Consider the following 19,428-nt stretch of genomic DNA (forward strand, 5'->3'; position numbering starts at 1 on the left):
AGAGAGTAATAGTAAGAGGAAAGAATGGTTAGTGCTGCGCAAGGACCTTGTTAGGAGAGCCAGGTAGAACTGGGGTAGGATTTTGAAATTGGATGGTAGAAGGGATTTGGTGGTATTGGTGTTTTGAGGAGACAGTCATTTTCTAAAAATTCTTTTTCTCTTTTAGCTCTGCTTTAGAATATTCAGTTCTCATTTTCTACATGTCAGATTTCTACTCTTGCAATTGTGGTTTTGTAATATTTATCACATAAGATAATTATATTGAGGCATTCTATCTCATTGGACTTTAAATTTCTTTGGATATCAGAGCATTATCTATCATGTTCATCATAGTTTTTCCTTGCATGATTTCAGACACATGTATAGTAATGTATGTAATATATTATTACACATTCATTTCAGTAAGTGGAATGAATTTGTGGCTCGCCTACCACTCGGCTTGTGTTGAACAAATTAAGTCAAAGGCTCAGAGAAAGAAAATTGCAGAGAATGATGTTAAGTGGTACGGTACTCCCAAGAGCTTTTTACAGGAGAGAGAAATGTAGTGGGAGGTAAATTTGAAAAGTTGATTAGGACCTTCAGTGTCAGGCTGCATTTCTGTGGAGGGTCTAATATGCCTAACTGAATGCAGGTGTTTGGGTTTTGCCATGGAAAACTTTGAGGGAGAAATATAAGGTCTGAATTAAGTCAGTGGGAGTGAAAAGGAGAGGAGTTGGATTTCACAACTTGAATGGCAAAGTTTAAGGGTGGAAAGCTATTTTGACTAAAGCTTTCAAGAAAGTCAAGAAGATGCAGAGGAGACATCAATAGCGATGAGGACATAGCCTTCTCTGTATAAGTGGTGCATATATTGTGCTACCTATGAGATGGTATGTGAGTATTCAGTACATGTTAGAAATGTAAATTTTGAGGCTACGGTAGAGATTATTTACTTAGGTAGACATGAGAGCTGAAGCCATTAGAATATCTGTCAAGTTAGAATACAGAACCTTGAAGATAACATGCATTTTGATAAGAAGGAAAGTTATCTGATCATTGAACTTTCAAAGAGTTAAGAGGAAGTGGTCAACAGTGATAATGAAGTGGAGGACTGAGGAAAAGACATTGGAGTTTTGAGAATTGTGAGTTCTAGAGAATTGCACTCTAGAAAGAGCTGTATTACAATATTTGAGAGGGGAACAAAGAAGAGGAGGAATAGCTGCACAATGAGTAACTTAGGGCAAAATATGACTACTAAAGTGCCATGAAAAAGGCCCAAAGTACTTTGAGAACTCAGAGGAAAGACATTCTATTGAGGAGTCAGGGTGTACTTTTAATTGGGCCCATTTGAATGCATAGGGCTTTCGTCATTACAGATTGGAAGGTATGGAATGAATATGTAATAGAAGTCAAAGTCCAGATTCTTTTTAACACTTAGAGAATTTTAGTGTTGGAGCAACCTCTCACTGTTTTGGACTCCTTTACTAGGTTTCTACTGAATTGTTCAGCCTCTGGAAATCTGCAGTGAATAGCTATCTAGCTATTCCTGAAGTAGCTCTGTTGATATATGGACAAGTGTTGTATTATATTGAACCCGAATCTACCTTCCTGTAATTTCTGTTTACCTTATTCAGTCAGAACTGTCAACTTCTGTTAAACATTGCATCTGTATTAATACAGCCTGTGACTGTTTGCTTTGGCGGCTTCTCTATAATACCTGAGACCAAATTTACTTTTTAAAAAAATATTTGTTTATTTATTGTTCATTTATTCACATGCGAATACATTGATTGGGTCATTTCTCCACCCTGCCCCCTTACTTTACTCTTAATTTAAAAATAAACAAGGGCTGGAGATTGTGGCTCAAGTGGTAGAGTGACTGCCTAGCAATTGCCAGGCCCTGAGTTCAAGCCCCTGTACCACCTCCAAAAAACAAAACAAAACAAGTCTTAAGTATTTCTCTTTTTTTAAAACTTAGGATTCATTGATGGTACGGAGGGGTTTCATGTGAAAATTCCAAAAATTCCGTATACGCATGCAGTATATTTTAAGCAAGTATTTCTTGCCTCAAAGCTGAATTTTTGGTTAAGGAAGGAAAAGAGTGATAACTTCAATTGGTAAGTTGTGATGTGTGTGTGTTTGTGTGTGTGTTTTTTAAGTTTGAAATTGAGGAAACCTAAGTATATTGTGTAAGATATGTGACTTTTGTATCTCATATCTGTGCCTTATTTCTGCTACTCCCCTCTTAATACATGTAATTATTAAGAGACTCAGAAAAGACGACAATTGATTTAGAGCAATTTTTCATGAGAGCTGGAGTATATTTGCTTCAGAATTTAGTCTAGACAAATGGAGAGGAAACATTTTAAGAAAACGGTGGATAAGACAGGATGTTGATGAAAATTCACAGAGATTCTATGAAGAATGGACAGAGTTGGCAAACAGAATGACTCTCACCTCTAGTTAAGGCTCTACTAACACTGAAGGAGGCTGAATAGACTGAAGGAGGCTGATCTAGATGAATAAATAGTGTTAATGCTTTCAGTTGACAAGTAAAAGACAGGTTTGTTCACTAGAAAGCCTATGTCTGTTGGCGTAGAGCTAATGTGTCAAAGTAAAGTTTACATTGTACATTCCTGTATAATGGCAGTTTCTCTGTTTGCAGTACCACTGGAAAAAGTAGGGTTTAATACCTGGAATTTTGTTTTCTCTGAAAAGGCGATAGGTGATAATTGCTCTTTGAAGGTGTTAGAGCAACCTCCTGAAGATTGTTGTTTTTGTTGTACTGGGGTTTGAACTCAGGGCCTATACCTTGAGCCACTCTACCAGTCCTTTTTTGTGATGGGTTTCTTTGAGATAGGGTCTCTCAAACTATTTGCCCAGGCTGGCTGGCTGGCTTTGAACCGTGATCCTCCTGATTTCTGCCTCCTGAGTAGCTAGGATTACAGGTGTGAGCCACCAGCACCTGGCTCTGAAGATTGTTTTTTACATAACTATTTTTTAATCTTGGCTATCTTTGGAACTATGTAGTCTTAAAGGTTTGATCTCTTGTAGGCTGGTTCTTTCTCTAAATTGATATACTAGGAGATTGAGCTTTGGGAAGATTGAGACTGTTTCAAAGCCATAAATACATAGATAAAACTTTTTTTTTTATTTTCTGAATGTTGTTTCAGCAACTTTTGAAAAAAAAAAGAAGCAAAAGTTCCAAATCCAGCCATTAGTTGGCTACTTAGCTGTGAGGAATAAAAGGCAGGTTTCTTTTGTAAATTATATTTTGTTTATTTGTTTGTTTTTTGAAACTGCATCTCATTACATAGCCCAGGTTGGCCCAGAACTCACAGTCTTCCTGCCTCAGCCTCCTGAGTATTGGAATTTATTCTGAATGTGTAATTTGACTTTTCTTTTTAAGTCTTTTTTTTTTCTACAACTACCCAAATTGCCTTGTTGGATGACTTGTCTATAGTCTGTCTCAGATGTTTATTTCATGTCATTTCTTATTTATTGAACTGTCTTCCTACTCTACCAGAGAAAATGGGAAGCCAGAGAATTGCAATATGGGTGAGATAAGAGTGTACTTAAGTAGTGAGATTTTTTTTTTGTTTTAATCATAAGGTACCTTCATTTTCTCCTTGATTTCTATCAGTTATACTTTAGCTTTCTAAATTCTGAATCATTTAAGTGGATTCTGCATAGCTTGCTGTATACCTTTTCTTAATTGCTATTTGAGGTTACTTTTCATGTTTCCTACTTTAAATAAGTTATACTGAATAATGATAAATCAGTTACTAGTTAACTCTTTTACCCTTTCTGTCTTTGATTTAAATCAGTGCTGTCCTGGCCATGGTACTTTTCTTGACTAGATTTGAAGCTCCTCTTAAGCTTTTTTTTTTTTTTTTCTTTTATATTAATCCTGTGAAAACAGCATTAATCCATTCATGGAATCAAAGCCCTTAAGAACCTAATCATTGCTTTAAAATCTTATCTTTTAATATCTCTTAATATTGTATAATAGCAACTAAATTTCAGCATGAGGTTTACAGGGGATATTCAGTCTCCTGGCTAGTCTAACTTTAGTTTTAGGTGGGTTTTTTTTTTGGTAGGACTGGGGTTTGAACTCTGGGCTTCCTGCTTGTAAAGCACTTCTGTTAAGTTTTTTGACTATGAACTTTGGAATTTTATCCATAGGGTAATTTAGTATCATCCCATGTCTCAGTATTGTTAACTTTTGTGGTGCTGAGGATCAAACTTGAATATTACTTCAACACTCATTTTTATTTCTCTTATAAAACTTTACTACTTTATTCACTTTCTCTCATCATTCAGATAACAATATTAAAGTCATTGACCTTGCTGCTTTATTTTATGTAATTTATATTTGTGGTGCTGGGGATGGAACTTGGAGCTGACCTTGAGCTGCGCTTCTGTTGAGCTGTACTCAACCAAGTTTTGCTACTTGAAATGTTGCAGATGAGTCTATTTATGCATTAGGGGTTGTTACCCTTATTTGAAGTTTCAGGTTTTGCAGAAAACCAGTGGCACCTGAAATGTCATTATCTGAACCTGCTTGTGAATTAAGTATTTTGAAAGCAAGTGAGACATTATGAACACTTAAACAGATTTGAGGGGGCAGGCTGGTGGAGTGACTCAAGTGGCAGGGTGCATGACTAGCAAATGCAAGAGTATGAGTTCAAATCCCAGTACCACCAAAACAACAGACAGACAAAAAAGTTGGGGATTGTTTTAGATTGAGTTAGGAGTTTAGAAGGACAGTTGCAAAAGAATAAAGAAGGAACCTACAAGTATAATGTAAAGTTGAATTGGAAATCACTAGAATTGTGTAGCACTACAGTCTTACCTCTATGCTTTTACCTGACTTTTATCAAGATTAGCATCATATTGTAATGACTGTTGTTCCTGTCTTTGGCTGTGAAATTATTTAGTTGTTTAAAGGAACCCTATATTGAAATAGTTAAAATATGAATTGAAGCTGCATTCTGACTTGCCCAGTCCATTTACACTTACATATTATGATTCTTTTTTCAGTATTTTTAAGTGTAACAAGAAAGGATGCTTGATTTTATATTTTGTTGTGGTTTGTTTTGGTTTTGGTGCTGAGGATTGAACTCAGGGCCTTGTGAATGCAGAGTACTTGGTCTACTACTAAACTGCACCTCCACCCAGTCTGATTTTTTTTTCAATGAGTAATATTTAAAATTTCATATTTTTTCCTTTCTCTCCAGTCCTTAATGTTGGTTGCAATTTAGACTGTTCTCTAGGGGTTATGTATAAAGTAAATTAGGAGAAGTTGTGTTTCATTTGTGCTAATATTTTCTTGAAAATTAGAAAGTACTTCTCCCTGTACAGAGCAGTATGGAAATCAAGAAAGGATGAAGGGAGGTCCAAACTTTGGAGACTGGGAATTTATTGTATTGCTGTTGTAAATCATTGTTTAATAAATTTTCTTTATCCCCTTTTGTGTGCCTAAGAAAATTTATTTGTTGGTAGCTTACAAAGATGAATTTTTAATAGCTCTTATCTTTGTGCTTGTTTCTTCAGCATTTGACATTGTGCAGCAAAGAAATGGTTATGGAGAAGCCCAGTCCGCTGCTTGTAGGGCGGGAGTTTGTGAGGCAATATTATACGTTGCTGAATAAAGCTCCAGAATATTTGCACAGGTAAAGTTTTAAAGAAATTGTTTAGTATTTAGTTTTTGTGGTTTTTTTTTTGCTGTGGTTACATGTATTTTACCTTTCTTGACTCTTTATAACAATGCTGTCTTTGTAAGCATCTCTAAACCATGCCACGTATTTTTAACTATATGATGGCTAAAGTCAGTATTTTTTCTAAGGTTTTTGGCTGTAGACCACAGTAAGAAAACATATCCCAGTACCTAGCACTTTAATATCTATATACACACATTCTTTTATATGTACTCTGGTATTTCATATTTCATTTAAAAACATTGTAAGGCCTGACCAACTAATGAGGTCTGATATGAAATTATAAATCAATGGATTAAATCATCTTTTTAAGTTTGTCATAGTATTAGGAAATGAATCAGTTGTACTTGTGAAAATTTGTGTTTCTTCTAATCTGCAAAATAGTATTCGCTTGTGAAACAGCAACAGTAACTTTGTTTACTATTTTGACAAAAGTTGGACATTTGTAAGCTTATTTTTTCCAGAGATTGAAATAAAATTTATTAGCATGGTAGATAGTTCTTACTAATTTTTATTCTTCTGGGTGAATATAAGTGAGATTCTTATAAGAATTAGTCTTTATTAAATATTTGTTGAACACAGTAGCTAGAACACACCAGCTAAGTGAGTTAAGGATAAATAGATGAATGTCACTTTTTCTGGGAAAGGCTGTGAAAAAGACCTACTCTTTATTCTTTATTTGTAGGTCCTCACTAGGCATTAAAAGTTAGATTTTGCAGTTTGTCTTGCACGTTGAAGATAGGTATAATAGTCTTTCTTATACAGGAGGCATTTTTATGTTTACTGCCTGCTGGGCTTCCTTTCTGAGTATTTGACATACATTTATTATTTCATGTAATCTTCATGGAAAGTGTAGAAAGTATAGGTGCTTTTATTACTTCATTTTACATATTGGACAGCTAAGGCTAGTAATTAATTCAGAATCACTCTTGATTAGTAAGGAGATTAGAAATTCATCAAGGATCACTCAGTAAGTAAATGAGCTTTATCCATAGCTAGTGTTCAAGCTGAGTTCCTACTGCAGAGCCCAAATGCTCTACTGGAATGTAGTGATTATAAAGTATAACATATATGACTCCCCAAAATGACTAGCTATATGATTCTCTTACAAAAAAAGATGTTCTTGTTGACAGTGTATGTGAGGGAAGTGTGGGAAAGCAGAATCAGTAGGGCCTTTTAATCTGAAATTTGGTCTTTTCACAATGTAGGTAGTAGCATTTTTTTTGTAATGAAAACAGCAAGGTTTGAAATAGCAAAGTTCTGTACCATCACGGACTTCCATTTTATACCTAGATTTTTTAACCACTTTTTCTCTGCAAAAATTTTGGTGGCTTGTATGTTTTTCACTGGTATACACAATACTATCATGAATATCTTTAAACATGCATTTTTGTTACCTTACTGGTTACATTTTTATTTTTTAAATTTTTTAAAAAATTGTATCATTTTTACATTTTTCACGTGTGTATACGTGGTTTAGGCCAAACACCCCCCGCCCCCCTGATACATTTTTAGAATAAGTTCTTGGGAGAATTGTTGCATCAGAAGTATCATGATCTCTTAGGCCTTTCATACATACACATGTGCTCTGCCAAAATGCCCTTTAGAAAAAAATAATGCTAGTTTATATGCTTGCCAGTAATAAATGAGAGAAAATAACATAAAATTTCAAATGTGGGGTAGTGGTTAAAAACATGGACTATGGAGTCAAACTGTCTGGGTTCTTGTCTTAGCTGCTTGATAGGTATATGATTGTAGGAGGAGAGTTCATTTAACCTGTTCTGAACCTCAGTTTGCTTATTTAGATAATAGTGCTTATTTTATGAGGTTATTAGGAAGGTTAAAAGAATCAATACATGTCATGTACTGAAACTGTTACGTGGCACAAAGGAAGCTCTTATATGTTTCATTATGATGGGAGGTGTAGTCTCTTTATGCAGAAAGTAACTTTGCATTTTGATAACCTTTAGAAAGATGTTAATTCTAATTGCTTTAGGTAATGCCAGAGAAAGTCTTAATTTATCATGTACTTCAAAGTAGAGCAGCATAAAAATAATAAGAAAATTAGATGCTGAAGTAATTACAGACTTCTGACTTGGTTTCTGAATTATTTCAATTATTTTAAATGTAACTAAGCTATTTTTGTTTCATTTTGTTTTTTGAGACAAGGTCTTGCTGTGTAGCCCAGGCTGGCCTCAGACTCCAATCCTACTTCAGCCTCACCAGTGCTGGGATGACAGGTGCCACCACACCCAGATAAACTGTTTTTTAAACTTACCCTTTGGAATTAGCAATCATTTGGAGCTTTCAGTAGTGTTAAACAGAACTTCTGATTCTCAAACTTAGATGACTGAGGTTTTTTTTTTTAATTAGAAGAAAAAAATTGATCAGTTACTAAAGCGTATATATTCAGAATGTACTTTGATTATCTTGTTTTTGATTTAACAAGATAACTGATAATAATTAGATGAGAGTAGCTAATGATTGATTGTCTACTTAATATGCCAGATACACTAAGATTTCTATATGTATTACTCATTTAATCCTTAAGGACATCCCCATGGGAAGTAACTACTATTCACTCCTGTTTTATTACCAAGAAAACTAAAGTTAAAGATTTAAAGTTAAGTAACTTGCTGATGATTACATATCTAATAAGTGACAGTTAGACTTTGTTTGGAACCTAATCTGTTTGTTTTGACATCAGAACTCTACCGCTTCTTAAGCTTATCTTTAATTATCAATGGTTTTACATTGCAGGTTTTATGGCAGGAATTCTTCCTACGTCCATGGTGGAGTAGATGCTAGTGGAAAGCCCCAAGAAGCTGTTTATGGCCAAAATGTAAGTCAGTTCATACATGTTTTTTAAATGTCTTCTTACGTTAAGATAGAGAATTCAAACATAGCTTTTTTGTGCTGTGGATTTCTTTTTCAGTGCGATCATTAGTTGTAACAGGAATGAGTTTCAGTAATTGTCAAGTGTGCTTTGTGCTATTAGTTAAGCAGTCATTTTGTTTGAAATGTGGTTTTAAGCTGGGATGGATACAAAGGAGAAAGTGAGATGATGTTTTGTACCCTTGATGTATTTTATACACAAAGTAATTGAAGACAGTGTATTCAGTTTCTATAAATGTGGAACTAAACTCTGTATTACCAGACTGCACAGAAGTATATGCTCCTTGTGACATAACAGGGATGGAAGACTTTGTAGAGGATGTGGGACTTCAGTTAGACTCAGGATTTGGCCTTTCCAAACCTGAAGAAATTGGAAGTAGAAAAATGGCATTGACAAATGGCATACAGTGAAGTAAAATTAGGTGTGAGGTCAAGGAGCCGTCAGTGCAGTTTGTGAGAATGACTAAATACTCATTACTGAAATGGGGGAGAAGGCTGTATAAAGTCTAGATTGCTGCTCCATAATGGCTCTCCAATAACAGAGCTAACAGAGCTATTCTGTTTACTTGTGTAGAAAGGTGACATGTTTAAAATGGTGGCTTAGAAGCAGCAGGCTGCTGATTCATAGCATAGTGGAACACATTTAAATGAAGTAGAAAGATAGTGAACATTTTAGGGTTGTGAGGAAACCAACACAGATGGATAATAGTATTGTGTAGGTAATGCAGTATCATAAGAATTTGTATTTCCTCCCTCTATGAAAGGATATACACCACAAAGTGTTATCGCTGAACTTCAGTGAATGTCATACCAAAATTCGTCATGTGGATGCTCATGCAACCTTGAGTGATGGAGTGGTTGTCCAGGTCATGGGTTTGCTGTCTAACAGTGGACAGCCAGAGAGGAAGTTCATGCAAACCTTTGTTCTGGCTCCTGAAGTAAGTTTTCATTTCACTTAGTTTTCACTTACATGATTTAACTTGGCTAGTATTAGTTGGTTGAATGTTCAAGAGTTTCTTCTAATAGGTTTAAATTTGTAATTTGTAGTTTTTGAAAAATTTTATTGGCCTTGCTGATACAATTTATTTCAACTTGGGCTATTTCATGTGTTTTGTTTGGAATTAAAAGTTAGGTGCTGATACAATGTGTGAATGGATGACTAAGAATACAAAAATTTTGTTGACATATTAAAAAGTGGTTACATATTGAAGAATATTGAAAAGTTCATTAATTGTTTCTGATTCTCTTCAGAATTCTCTTGGATTCTAATATTCTTTCAGTGATCTTTTCTAGTTTATATTAAAGTCATAGCATGTTCAGCTTGGGTACATTACATTAAATCCAGACTCTGGTGTAAAAATTAAGATTGTAATTGCCATGTAATTTGTTTTCCTTATGTAATACCAAACTTAACGGTATTCGTGTAATACTTGCACACTGTTTCCTATAGGGATCTGTTCCAAATAAATTTTATGTTCACAATGATATGTTTCGTTATGAAGATGAAGTATTTGGTGATTCTGAACCAGAACTTGATGAAGGTAAGATTACTTTGAAGATAAGAGGATTTTGTCAATATTTGATAAGTACTCTATAAGTACTCTTTAGTTTGTGAAAGTATGAAACTTGTAGTAATTTGACTTTTAATTGTGACTGAGTCAAAATCCCTCTTCTCCCTCACCCCTTTGTTTTTTTGCTAGGAAAAATATAGATGTGCATTATATGAAATTTTGTAAAAATCAGGCTCAGAAGACAAAGAGGTTTCCCTCAGTCTCTTATAGGTGACCAAAAGTTTAGTGCTTAGTGTAGGTTGGTTTTTTTTTTTTCCAATACTTGCTTTTATCTAAGGATTAAGTTGACACAAGCTGCTTTTTTTTCCCCATTTAATGTTGGCGGTCCATTTCCATTTTGCAGCTATACTGTAATAATTTGATTGATACACGTTTGTTTGTTTCCCTATTTATCATTATTTGTCTATTAAGTAGATGTGACAAAGGAAACTGAGTTACGGCTTTTAACTTATTTCCTACCTTTTCTTTTTCTTACTAACAGAACAGTAAATAATTACATGACTGCTTTTTTTTTTTTCCAGTTTTTTGGGAGAACAGGGAATATTGCAATTGCCTTTGTAAAAAATAAACTTTTTTTTTTTTTTTTTTACTAACATACCACTTCCTTAAACATAACAAAAATATGTATATTAGACATTACATAGACCCTTTTCAAAAAAGATGTGATGTATTATGTATTGTCAGAATCAGAAGATGAAGTAGAAGAGGAGCAAGAAGAAAGGCAACCATCTCCTGAACCTGTGCAAGAAAATGCTAACAGTGGTTACTATGAAGCTCACCCTGTGACGTAAGAGTAGTATTTCAAGGTTACATTTGGTCTCAACTGTAGTGTAGTTGCAAGGTAGTCTTTGTTCCTAGGATCACTGTTGGAAGTTAAAAGGTTTTTGTGTGTGTGTGTATGGCACTGGGGATTAAACTCAGAGCCACATGCATATAAAACACACATACTGCAATTGAACTGCTCCCTCAGCCCCTCTAAGTAAATTTTTGATAGAACTACCTGTTAGACCAGTATTTAAGTACCTATTACATATGTCAAGAAATTGAGAAAGAATCGTTTTACTTAATTCAAAACTTAACATGGTTTGCACCAAAACAGTAGTCACTTACTGATAATGTCAAATGCTTGGAACAACACTAAGTATTTTATTTTTATAAAACATGGCATGTTTATAGTTAGCCTTAAGGTAAACATTCTTCTTGGTAGTTAACACGATAGGTACAGGGGAGTGGCTCAGTGGTGGAGCACTTGCCTGGCATGTGCATATCAGGCAGACCCCATGTTTCATCCCTAGTACTGCAACAACAACAAACTAACTCCTTAGAACACAATAGGTTATTGACACATAACTAATTATACCTATTAGATTGGAGAGAAATTGAATTTTATCTTATTTGAACTGATTATTTTACTCATACTGAAAAGTGAACTAAATACTTCATTGTAGTAATGGCATAGAGGAGCCTTTGGAAGAATCCTCTCACGAACCTGAACCTGAGCCAGAATCTGAAACAAAGACTGAAGAGCTGAAACCACAAGTAGAAGAGAAGAACTTGGAAGAGTTAGAGGAGAAGTCTACTACTCCTCCTCCTACAGAACCTGTTTCTCTGCCACAGGAACCACCAAAGGTTAGATCAAAGGAACTTTTCAGACCGTTAACCTCATACTTTCATATTTGGTACCATTAACGAAGCATGACTTTGTTCTATTATGTTAAATTGTTTACAATAGTAAACTGTACTTTTTTTTATGCATATGAAGGAAGCTGTGGAGGTTTTTTTTTGTTGTTATCCTGAAGATAGTTCATTGTTCCCTTACCCCCCAAATAGTTCTAAGTGAAATTTATAAAGATTAGCTTTTGTATGCAGTGTTTAGTAACTTACATGAAATTATTTTAGTTCATATAAGGCTGTCAGTTGCTCTTTCCTTGTGATGCACCAGGAATCATGCAATTTCCCAACTTAAGTTGGCCTATATAAGTGATACCCGTTTGTGATTTAGTGGGATCAGTTTTTCCTTACTACACCAATTAAGCTATCTTGTAAAGATGAGTGACACTGATAGTGTATTCATGTAAATCTTCTTTTATCTCTTTGAAGTAGAAAGTTAAAGTATATTTGGATAGTGTGAGGAGGGATTCCTTGTTCAATTTGTGAATATCTGTAAAGTTTCCAGCTAGTACTCTATTCTTTCCTATCCTTCCCCTTTCCCTTTGACACCATCACACACCCTGTCTTCCCCATAAAGGGGAAAGAAATTGGTTCTATCAGGTTCAGATTTTTCTAGCATGTTTAGTTGTTAGTGATTTTGTTTGCCACTTGCTTATTTACTTAAGAGTATGTAGGAACTTGCTTGTGGTTTTAGTAGTTCAGACAAAAGAGTTATAACTAATCTTGCATAATGAGATTTTGAAAGCTGGCACATAGACTGGCATGTGTATGTGTGCCTTTCTTTTAGGAGTCCTTCACTATAGAGCAATAGTTTAGAAATGAAAAGAAAATATATATTCGGAAGTTTCCCTTTAGGAATGTTGGTGGTTTTCCATGATTAGTAGTCTAGGTTTGTTGCATTTCCTGCAGGCTTTCTCCTGGGCTTCAGTGACCAGTAAAAACCTGCCTCCTAGTGGTACTGTTTCTTCCTCTGGAATTCCACCCCATGTTAAAGCACCAGTCTCACAGGTAACCAATCTGTGAACACATTGGATTGTATCCTTGTTACATTGCCAATTGCTTATATTTTTTTAATACTTTTTAAATGAGTCAATCAGAAATTATGGATTAAACATACAAAAAACTGTATTAAATGTCAGTGCACCCACTTTAAATGCCAAATCTCCATTCATCATCTACATAGGTGGTATTTGGGGTTTGGGTGTGTGAAATACTGATTAAGTTGGTTTATCAATACATAATATTGACATTTAAAAGGCTTCTTAAAATAACAAAAAAAAGTTTCTTTAAAAAATTCTACATCTTATTTAGCAAAAATATCTTAGGTAAGAAATTTGGAAAGGGACAGAGAAGTATGGCATTGTACAGAATTACTGTTTTTAAAAAATAGAAAACCTTTTTTTAATATACATTGCCTAAGCTCTTAGTCCGTAAGTGGTTCACACCTTTTAATTGAAGCCTGTACCAACTTATGACTGTAGTGTTCACCTTAACTGATCATTCCAGCATTCTGCTTTTTTGTCTGTTTGCCATCTTACCCATTTCAGAGCTTTCCAAAAATGGGAAGATACGACACTGGCTCTTTACCATGTTTGTTAGGTATCAATTAGATTAACTGAATTTTAAGTTTATTGGCATAGTTAAAGGGTATCCAGTTCTTTTTCCCTGTATTTTGAGTTAAAACTCATTTCACTTTTACTAGAAAATTTACACTTAAAATGTTAGTGTATAAATCTTTTATATGCTCTAAACAGTAAAATGTTGAGGTTTCAAAAGTAGCTAATAATAATTAGAAACTTTTTGATATTGGTATACATTACAATCAGCTACATAATGACTGAATATATAGTGCTATAATACCTGGGGGTTTTTTTCCAGTTAGATATAAAAGAGTTACCTTAGATCACAAATTTGAGTTCCATTTTAATGAAGAAAATTAGGTTACTCAGTGTCATTTGTGCTTTTCAGTCCATTCAGAGACCTGATACATGACTTGTGGCTTTCTTTTGAAATCTTGATTCCTTATTAGATTTGGATTTGCAACCTTTAGATTATTTCATTTTTTCAAATTTGACTATATTTATTTTAAATAGTTAAAAGCTAAGTAACTAATGTTATACCTTTCATATGCCAGGCATTGAACTACATACTTTATATTTATTCTTATTGAATTCTTGGAAACCACTGTTAATATTCCCATTTTAGAGATAGGAAAATTGAGGCCTAGAATAACTCACCCAAGTTAGACAGCTTAAATATAGGGCTGGCTTTTGATTTTGTGTAGTTGGACACCTTATTCCATGTGTGACTTATACAAACCTACACATTTCTTCAGTAGTACCTTGCTGGAGGGTAACGTATCTGTGTGTATTTATGTTAGTATTAAAGTACTTTATTTAATGCCTGCCTAAACTATGTTGGATTCTAGACTCTTGCCCAGGAAAATAACTGTTCATTATCTTACATTTTAAGTACTTCTTGAAGTGATTTTTCAAATTCTAGGATACTAGATTGTATTTTCCACTCCACTCTTTTAGGAGAATGAAAATTTTAAATGTTTAAAATTTAAATTTTCAAGGAACTTTCTGACCACTTTATACTGTCTTTATATTAAATTCCATAACATGTCCACTTGATTGAATAACACTTCAGTTTTATTACTTTTGAAAAGCATTTGTTTCCTTACACTTTAATATAGATGATTGATATAAAAAAATTAAGTCTAATTCTAGGTTATTGGTAGGCATTAATTTAGAAGTAGGTAAGTTATTTCTTGGTAAAATACTTTTTGTCTGGAAAAGACTAGCTCCTTTAAATAGCTTATGTTTAATTAAAGGACTTGTTTATAGTTGTGGTTATACCTGCTTTTATTGATTTGATGGTTCCATTTTTATTCATATTCTGTTTGACATTCATTTGTGGGTTTTGTCTTGAGGTCATGCTTCTGGTTAGATGAAATTAATTTTTAAGGCCATAACAATGTGGAGATACCAGCCTTTTTATCTCTTTGGAATAACTACTTTTAATCACTGGGCTTGAAGAGTTATAAGTACATAATGACATATTTGACTTTTATTTATCAATTATTGAAAGGAACATTGTTAGCTTTTTGGTTTCATATTTTTCATGCACTGGCATCATCAAATGTCTACTTATAAAAGTCAGGTTGCTAAGTCATTATTATTTGGAGGATGTTGGAAATGATTTAAGTTTATACCAATTTAAATTTAAAAATTTTAAAGGATGAAAAAGAACTTCATTTTGCTACTTACAGTTACTTTATTTTGGTCATCTATTTTAAAAGCATTTCAGTCTATCAAGGTCAGGACCTCAAGTTGTTTTATAACATTTGGGTGAAGTCAAAGGTTTTTCTGAAAGTTTTAAATACAAGATACATTTACTGTTTTTTATTAATCTTCATTAATGCACTAGCTTTATTAAACTCTGGAAAGAGTACATATATTCTGTAATTCTATTTCATGTTCAAACTGAAATAATGGTGTGCATTTAGAGTCCGTTAGTTGAAATTTCTAAATAACCAATGTTTTTAGGCATCACGTATTGGATCAGTTATGTAGTATCAGTCTCTAAATACAGACAGTAGTAGTCTTGGGGATGCCATTAGGTCTCCTTGTTAAACATCGAATATTCTCCTACATGTTTTGGGTCAGAGAATTAAAAATAAAATTTAATTTAAATGAGCCAATAATTGCTGAACTTCTGTGTAAACAGCACTGTGCTTGGTTATTTTGGTGATGTAAAAATGAATTAAAGTAGGAATTAATACATATAAATGACAAAAATATCTGAAGAGGGTTAAAATTTTTAAACTAACAGAATTCTAGGACATGGAAAACAGTTTAATCTTGAGGGAAACGATATCTACATTGAAGATAGCGTTTTGGAAGAGGCAGACAAATCTGAAAAATTGCTAGCATAGCAGGTATCTTTGGGTTACAGTGGCTGAAATCATTGACAGTAAACAATTTTTTTAAGTATAATTTTTATATTTAAATTTGTACTTGTTACAATATCCCAATTAACAATTGAGCCACTGCTTAAACCAAGGTTCTCAGAGATGATTACCTATAAATATGAGTCTAGCTCTTGATTTTGAGGACATGTTCTCCATATCCTGCTGGGTGTTTTCAGCATCTTTATTCATAAAGGAATAAAGATTCATTTATTTTGTCTCTTCCTTGGACCATAATATGGTAGAAAGCCTGAAGTAACTGGGAACACTGAAAATATTGTTGTATTAAAGGACAAGGCAATGGCAGGTGTGTACGATATTTTGTTTTAAGAGTCACTTGATGTGTTTAATTTAGCAGTTGGCAGAAACTTTTGGAAGATAACTTAAACTATCCTATTACTCCTCAACCCCTGTCATAGTTAAGGAAAATTATTGGGTCAAAACTTTGCTTTACTTATTTATTGGTTGTACTGAGTTTTGAATTGAGGGCCTTGTACTTGCTAGGCAGGCACTCTAGCACTTGAGCCATAACCCCAGCCCTGGTCAATAACTTTAAATGTACATCTTTATCATAAGGAAAAACAGTAGGAAGCTGTTAAAGACTTCCTTGACTATTTGAGATGTTACATAGAAGTTCCTGTCCTTTTTTTTTTTAAGTATACATTCAAAGCTAGAGGCAGAGCAATGTAAATTGTATACTTTGAGCTACTAAAATACTGGTTTTAAGGTTATAAGGTAGGGTTAGAAGATGTGAACATTTACTTCTGAAGGGCAGCAGACTAGATATTTAGAAATTATGTGTCTTGTATTCTTGTTTGCTAAGATAACATAGCTTTTAATTTTTTTATATATTTATATGGAGTGGCTCATGTTGCTTGCTTTCTTTTTTTTTTTGGTAGCAAGACCTTTTGTGCAGTTTCAATAAAAAAGTGAGATTATAAAGAGTAGTTTATTGTGACTTAAAAAATGTTGAGTGGGAAAATAAAACCTACCCTACAGTCCTAGATTGGTACAGAATATCTTTTAAAATGTTTTTCCAAATACATAGAACATGCCAAAAACATTACAAATTTAAAATTATCATTATGCCTGCTGGTGATTTGCTGTTAGTTATTTTAGTTGTTTTTTTTCTCCTGTAGAATGTGCTTCTTTATAATGTGTTTTTCTCCTTATATTTTAGCCAAGAGTTGAAGCTAAACCAGAAGTTCAATCTCAGCCTCCACGAGTACGTGAACAACGGCCTAGAGAACGACCTGGTTTCCCTCCTAGAGGACCAAGACCAGGTGAATCACCTCCTTTTTTAGTCTTTACCATTTAGCATTTGGAAAGTTCAAAAAGACTGAATTTTGAAAAATTAATTAGCTGTGTACACAGATCCTTGGAGAAGATCAAGTTGCTTTAAGAGTTGAGCAGCATGCTGAAATACAGTGTGGGACAGAACAACAAACTTTTAGGGGAGAATTTGTTAACATGCTATGGAGGCATGTATTTTAAAGGCATAAAAGATTTGAGACAAGTTTTATTTATTTGGTTATTGTCACTGGTTTTAAGAATTCAGAACTGAGCTGCCAATAACTTATTTAATACTCTTGTCACTTACAGATAAACACTAAACACATCTTGACTATTATTTTGGTTGTTCTTAGGTATTAAATAAGTTGTCATGATTTTTTTGTTTACATCATTAGCTAATAAATGTAATACCTTTGACTTCTGTAAGAATGTTTAGATTGTTTTCGGGAGGAAGTAGGAGTTAGTATACATCAAGTTTTAGAATATTATTCTTCTACCAAAAAAAGAAAAAAAATGTGTTACTAAACCAGGTGTCACAGGAGCTAGGGGTTTTGCCCTAGCTTTGCCACTTGAGGGTGTTTATTATGATCTTGAGTGAAATTCTTAAAGCTTCTCCTGCCTTTCAGTTATTGAAAAAAAAAAAAAAAAATCCTTGTGTGATGCCTGTTTTGTATGGCTCATTGTGCTACTTGTGTTATTGGGAAAATCAAATAAGATTATTTAAATGTGAGAGTACTCTAATATGTATAAAAGACGGCAAAATGAGATATTGATACTATTAAAATTTACTGATACGGGTTTAATATCATACAAAGATTCCCTAATTTTTGAATTTCAAAGGACTGAGTTAGTATGCTTGGTTGCAGGGTGACAGCAACAGTTTGGTTAAGGAGGAATGAAACATGTACTTTCAGTATTTGAGTTTGATAATCCAATCAGTCTAAAAGAAGAGACTGGCAATCTAGTCAATACCCTTACTTTACAGTTCATTGTCATGTTGTTTTCTGAATAACCTCTACTAATAATAGGTACTTTACCTCTTCAAGGAGTTCATCAGGTTTTTTTTTTTTTTAATTAGGAATATCAGTATGAAGTGATTTTTTTTTTTTTTACATTCATTGCTTTGAACCATTTTTTTTATATGCTGTTGTAAACTTTATTATCTACTGTATCTCTGTCATCAGGCAGAGGAGATATGGAACAGAATGACTCTGACAACCGTAGAATTATTCGCTATCCAGACAGTCATCAACTTTTTGTTGGTAACTTGCCACATGATATTGATGAAAATGAACTGAAAGAATTCTTTATGAGTAAGTAGCTTATTTTGTCTTTATATTATACTTTTAAGTTACAATTTACATATTATTTTAAATCAAGCAGGAGGAGTACAGACCTTTTTTCATAACCAGTTTTTAAAAAATGTTTACAAATTTATATACTGTGCCCCATTACCAATCTCACCATAACTGGTCAGAAGGGAATAAATGACTTTTTAAAATGTCTCCCAGTGACTGATTACTATTGCCTTGGTCTGGTGCAGCAGAGATTAGGAGAAAAGACTGGATGAATGAGTCTTAAATTTGAAGATAGGACTCATTTGGCATATACTACTCAGTAATAGGGGAAAATATATTGTCCTTCTAAAACTTTGCAGTTAACTTCCCTTATGAATAGACCAATAAAGATGATAAAAGATACAAAACAGCCAGGCCAGCTGTTTAGTATCTTAAGTGGCCTACATGAGTGAATGTACCTTAATTGCCACTCGATGTAGCAGCTTGCATCTTTTATTTTCAAATGGATCAAGGACATTAAGGTTATTCATCCTGAACAATTAAAACCATCAAGAGTATTCTGTCAAAATATTTAACCCTTGGTGTAATGTATATTTTCACAGGTTTTGGAAACGTTGTGGAACTTCGCATCAATACCAAGGGTGTTGGGGGAAAGCTTCCAAATTTTGGTTTTGTGGTTTTTGATGACTCTGAACCAGTTCAGAGAATCTTAATTGCAAAAGTAAGTGATGTAAAGGGCATAATTCAAGACCTTACTATTTCTGTTGTATATAATATTAACTTGGTGCATTTTAAAACCATAGAAAACCTTTTTTTAATGGTAAAGCTAAAAATAATTCATGTGAAATGGTATTTATGCAAAGAATAAAGATATAGTAGTAGTATGAAAAGTCTAAGGTATGGATCATTTTAAACGTTATTTGCTCTGCTGAAGAAAGTTGGAAGGATGGCATATTAAGATTTTCATCAAAATTTTATTTCTTAGGATTTTCTAATTTATCTGTGCAAGAATACTTTCTTACTGCTGC

The 19,428-nt window shown here is 33.7% G+C and overlaps 1 protein-coding gene across 6 annotated transcripts in view; it reads left to right on the forward strand.

The window, feature by feature from the left end:
• Positions 1-19,428, forward strand: part of G3bp2 (G3BP stress granule assembly factor 2) — a 75,896-nt gene that overhangs the window by 53,474 nt on the left and 2,994 nt on the right. For 4 of the 6 annotated variants that reach the window (XM_020182897.2, XM_020182893.2, XM_020182898.2 and 1 more), the window contains 10 exons: positions 5,536-5,654; positions 8,460-8,541; positions 9,359-9,532; positions 10,045-10,135; positions 10,850-10,952; positions 11,614-11,794; positions 12,746-12,844; positions 16,990-17,092; positions 18,287-18,415; positions 19,003-19,121. In XM_020182897.2, the coding sequence (XP_020038486.1) occupies positions 5,560-5,654; positions 8,460-8,541; positions 9,359-9,532; positions 10,045-10,135; positions 10,850-10,952; positions 11,614-11,794; positions 12,746-12,844; positions 16,990-17,092; positions 18,287-18,415; positions 19,003-19,121 (1,176 nt within the window). In that variant the 5' untranslated portion in view covers positions 5,536-5,559. Of the gene's footprint in view, positions 1-1,957; positions 2,097-5,535; positions 5,655-8,459; positions 8,542-9,358; positions 9,533-10,044; positions 10,136-10,849; positions 10,953-11,613; positions 11,795-12,745; positions 12,845-16,989; positions 17,093-18,286; positions 18,416-19,002; positions 19,122-19,428 lie in introns of those variants that run through there. The other 2 variants (XM_020182894.2, XM_074041991.1) reach the window with 2 other exon arrangements.

This window comes from Castor canadensis, chromosome 9, assembly GCF_047511655.1.
Source record: "Castor canadensis chromosome 9, mCasCan1.hap1v2, whole genome shotgun sequence".
NCBI lineage: Eukaryota > Metazoa > Chordata > Mammalia > Rodentia > Castoridae > Castor > Castor canadensis.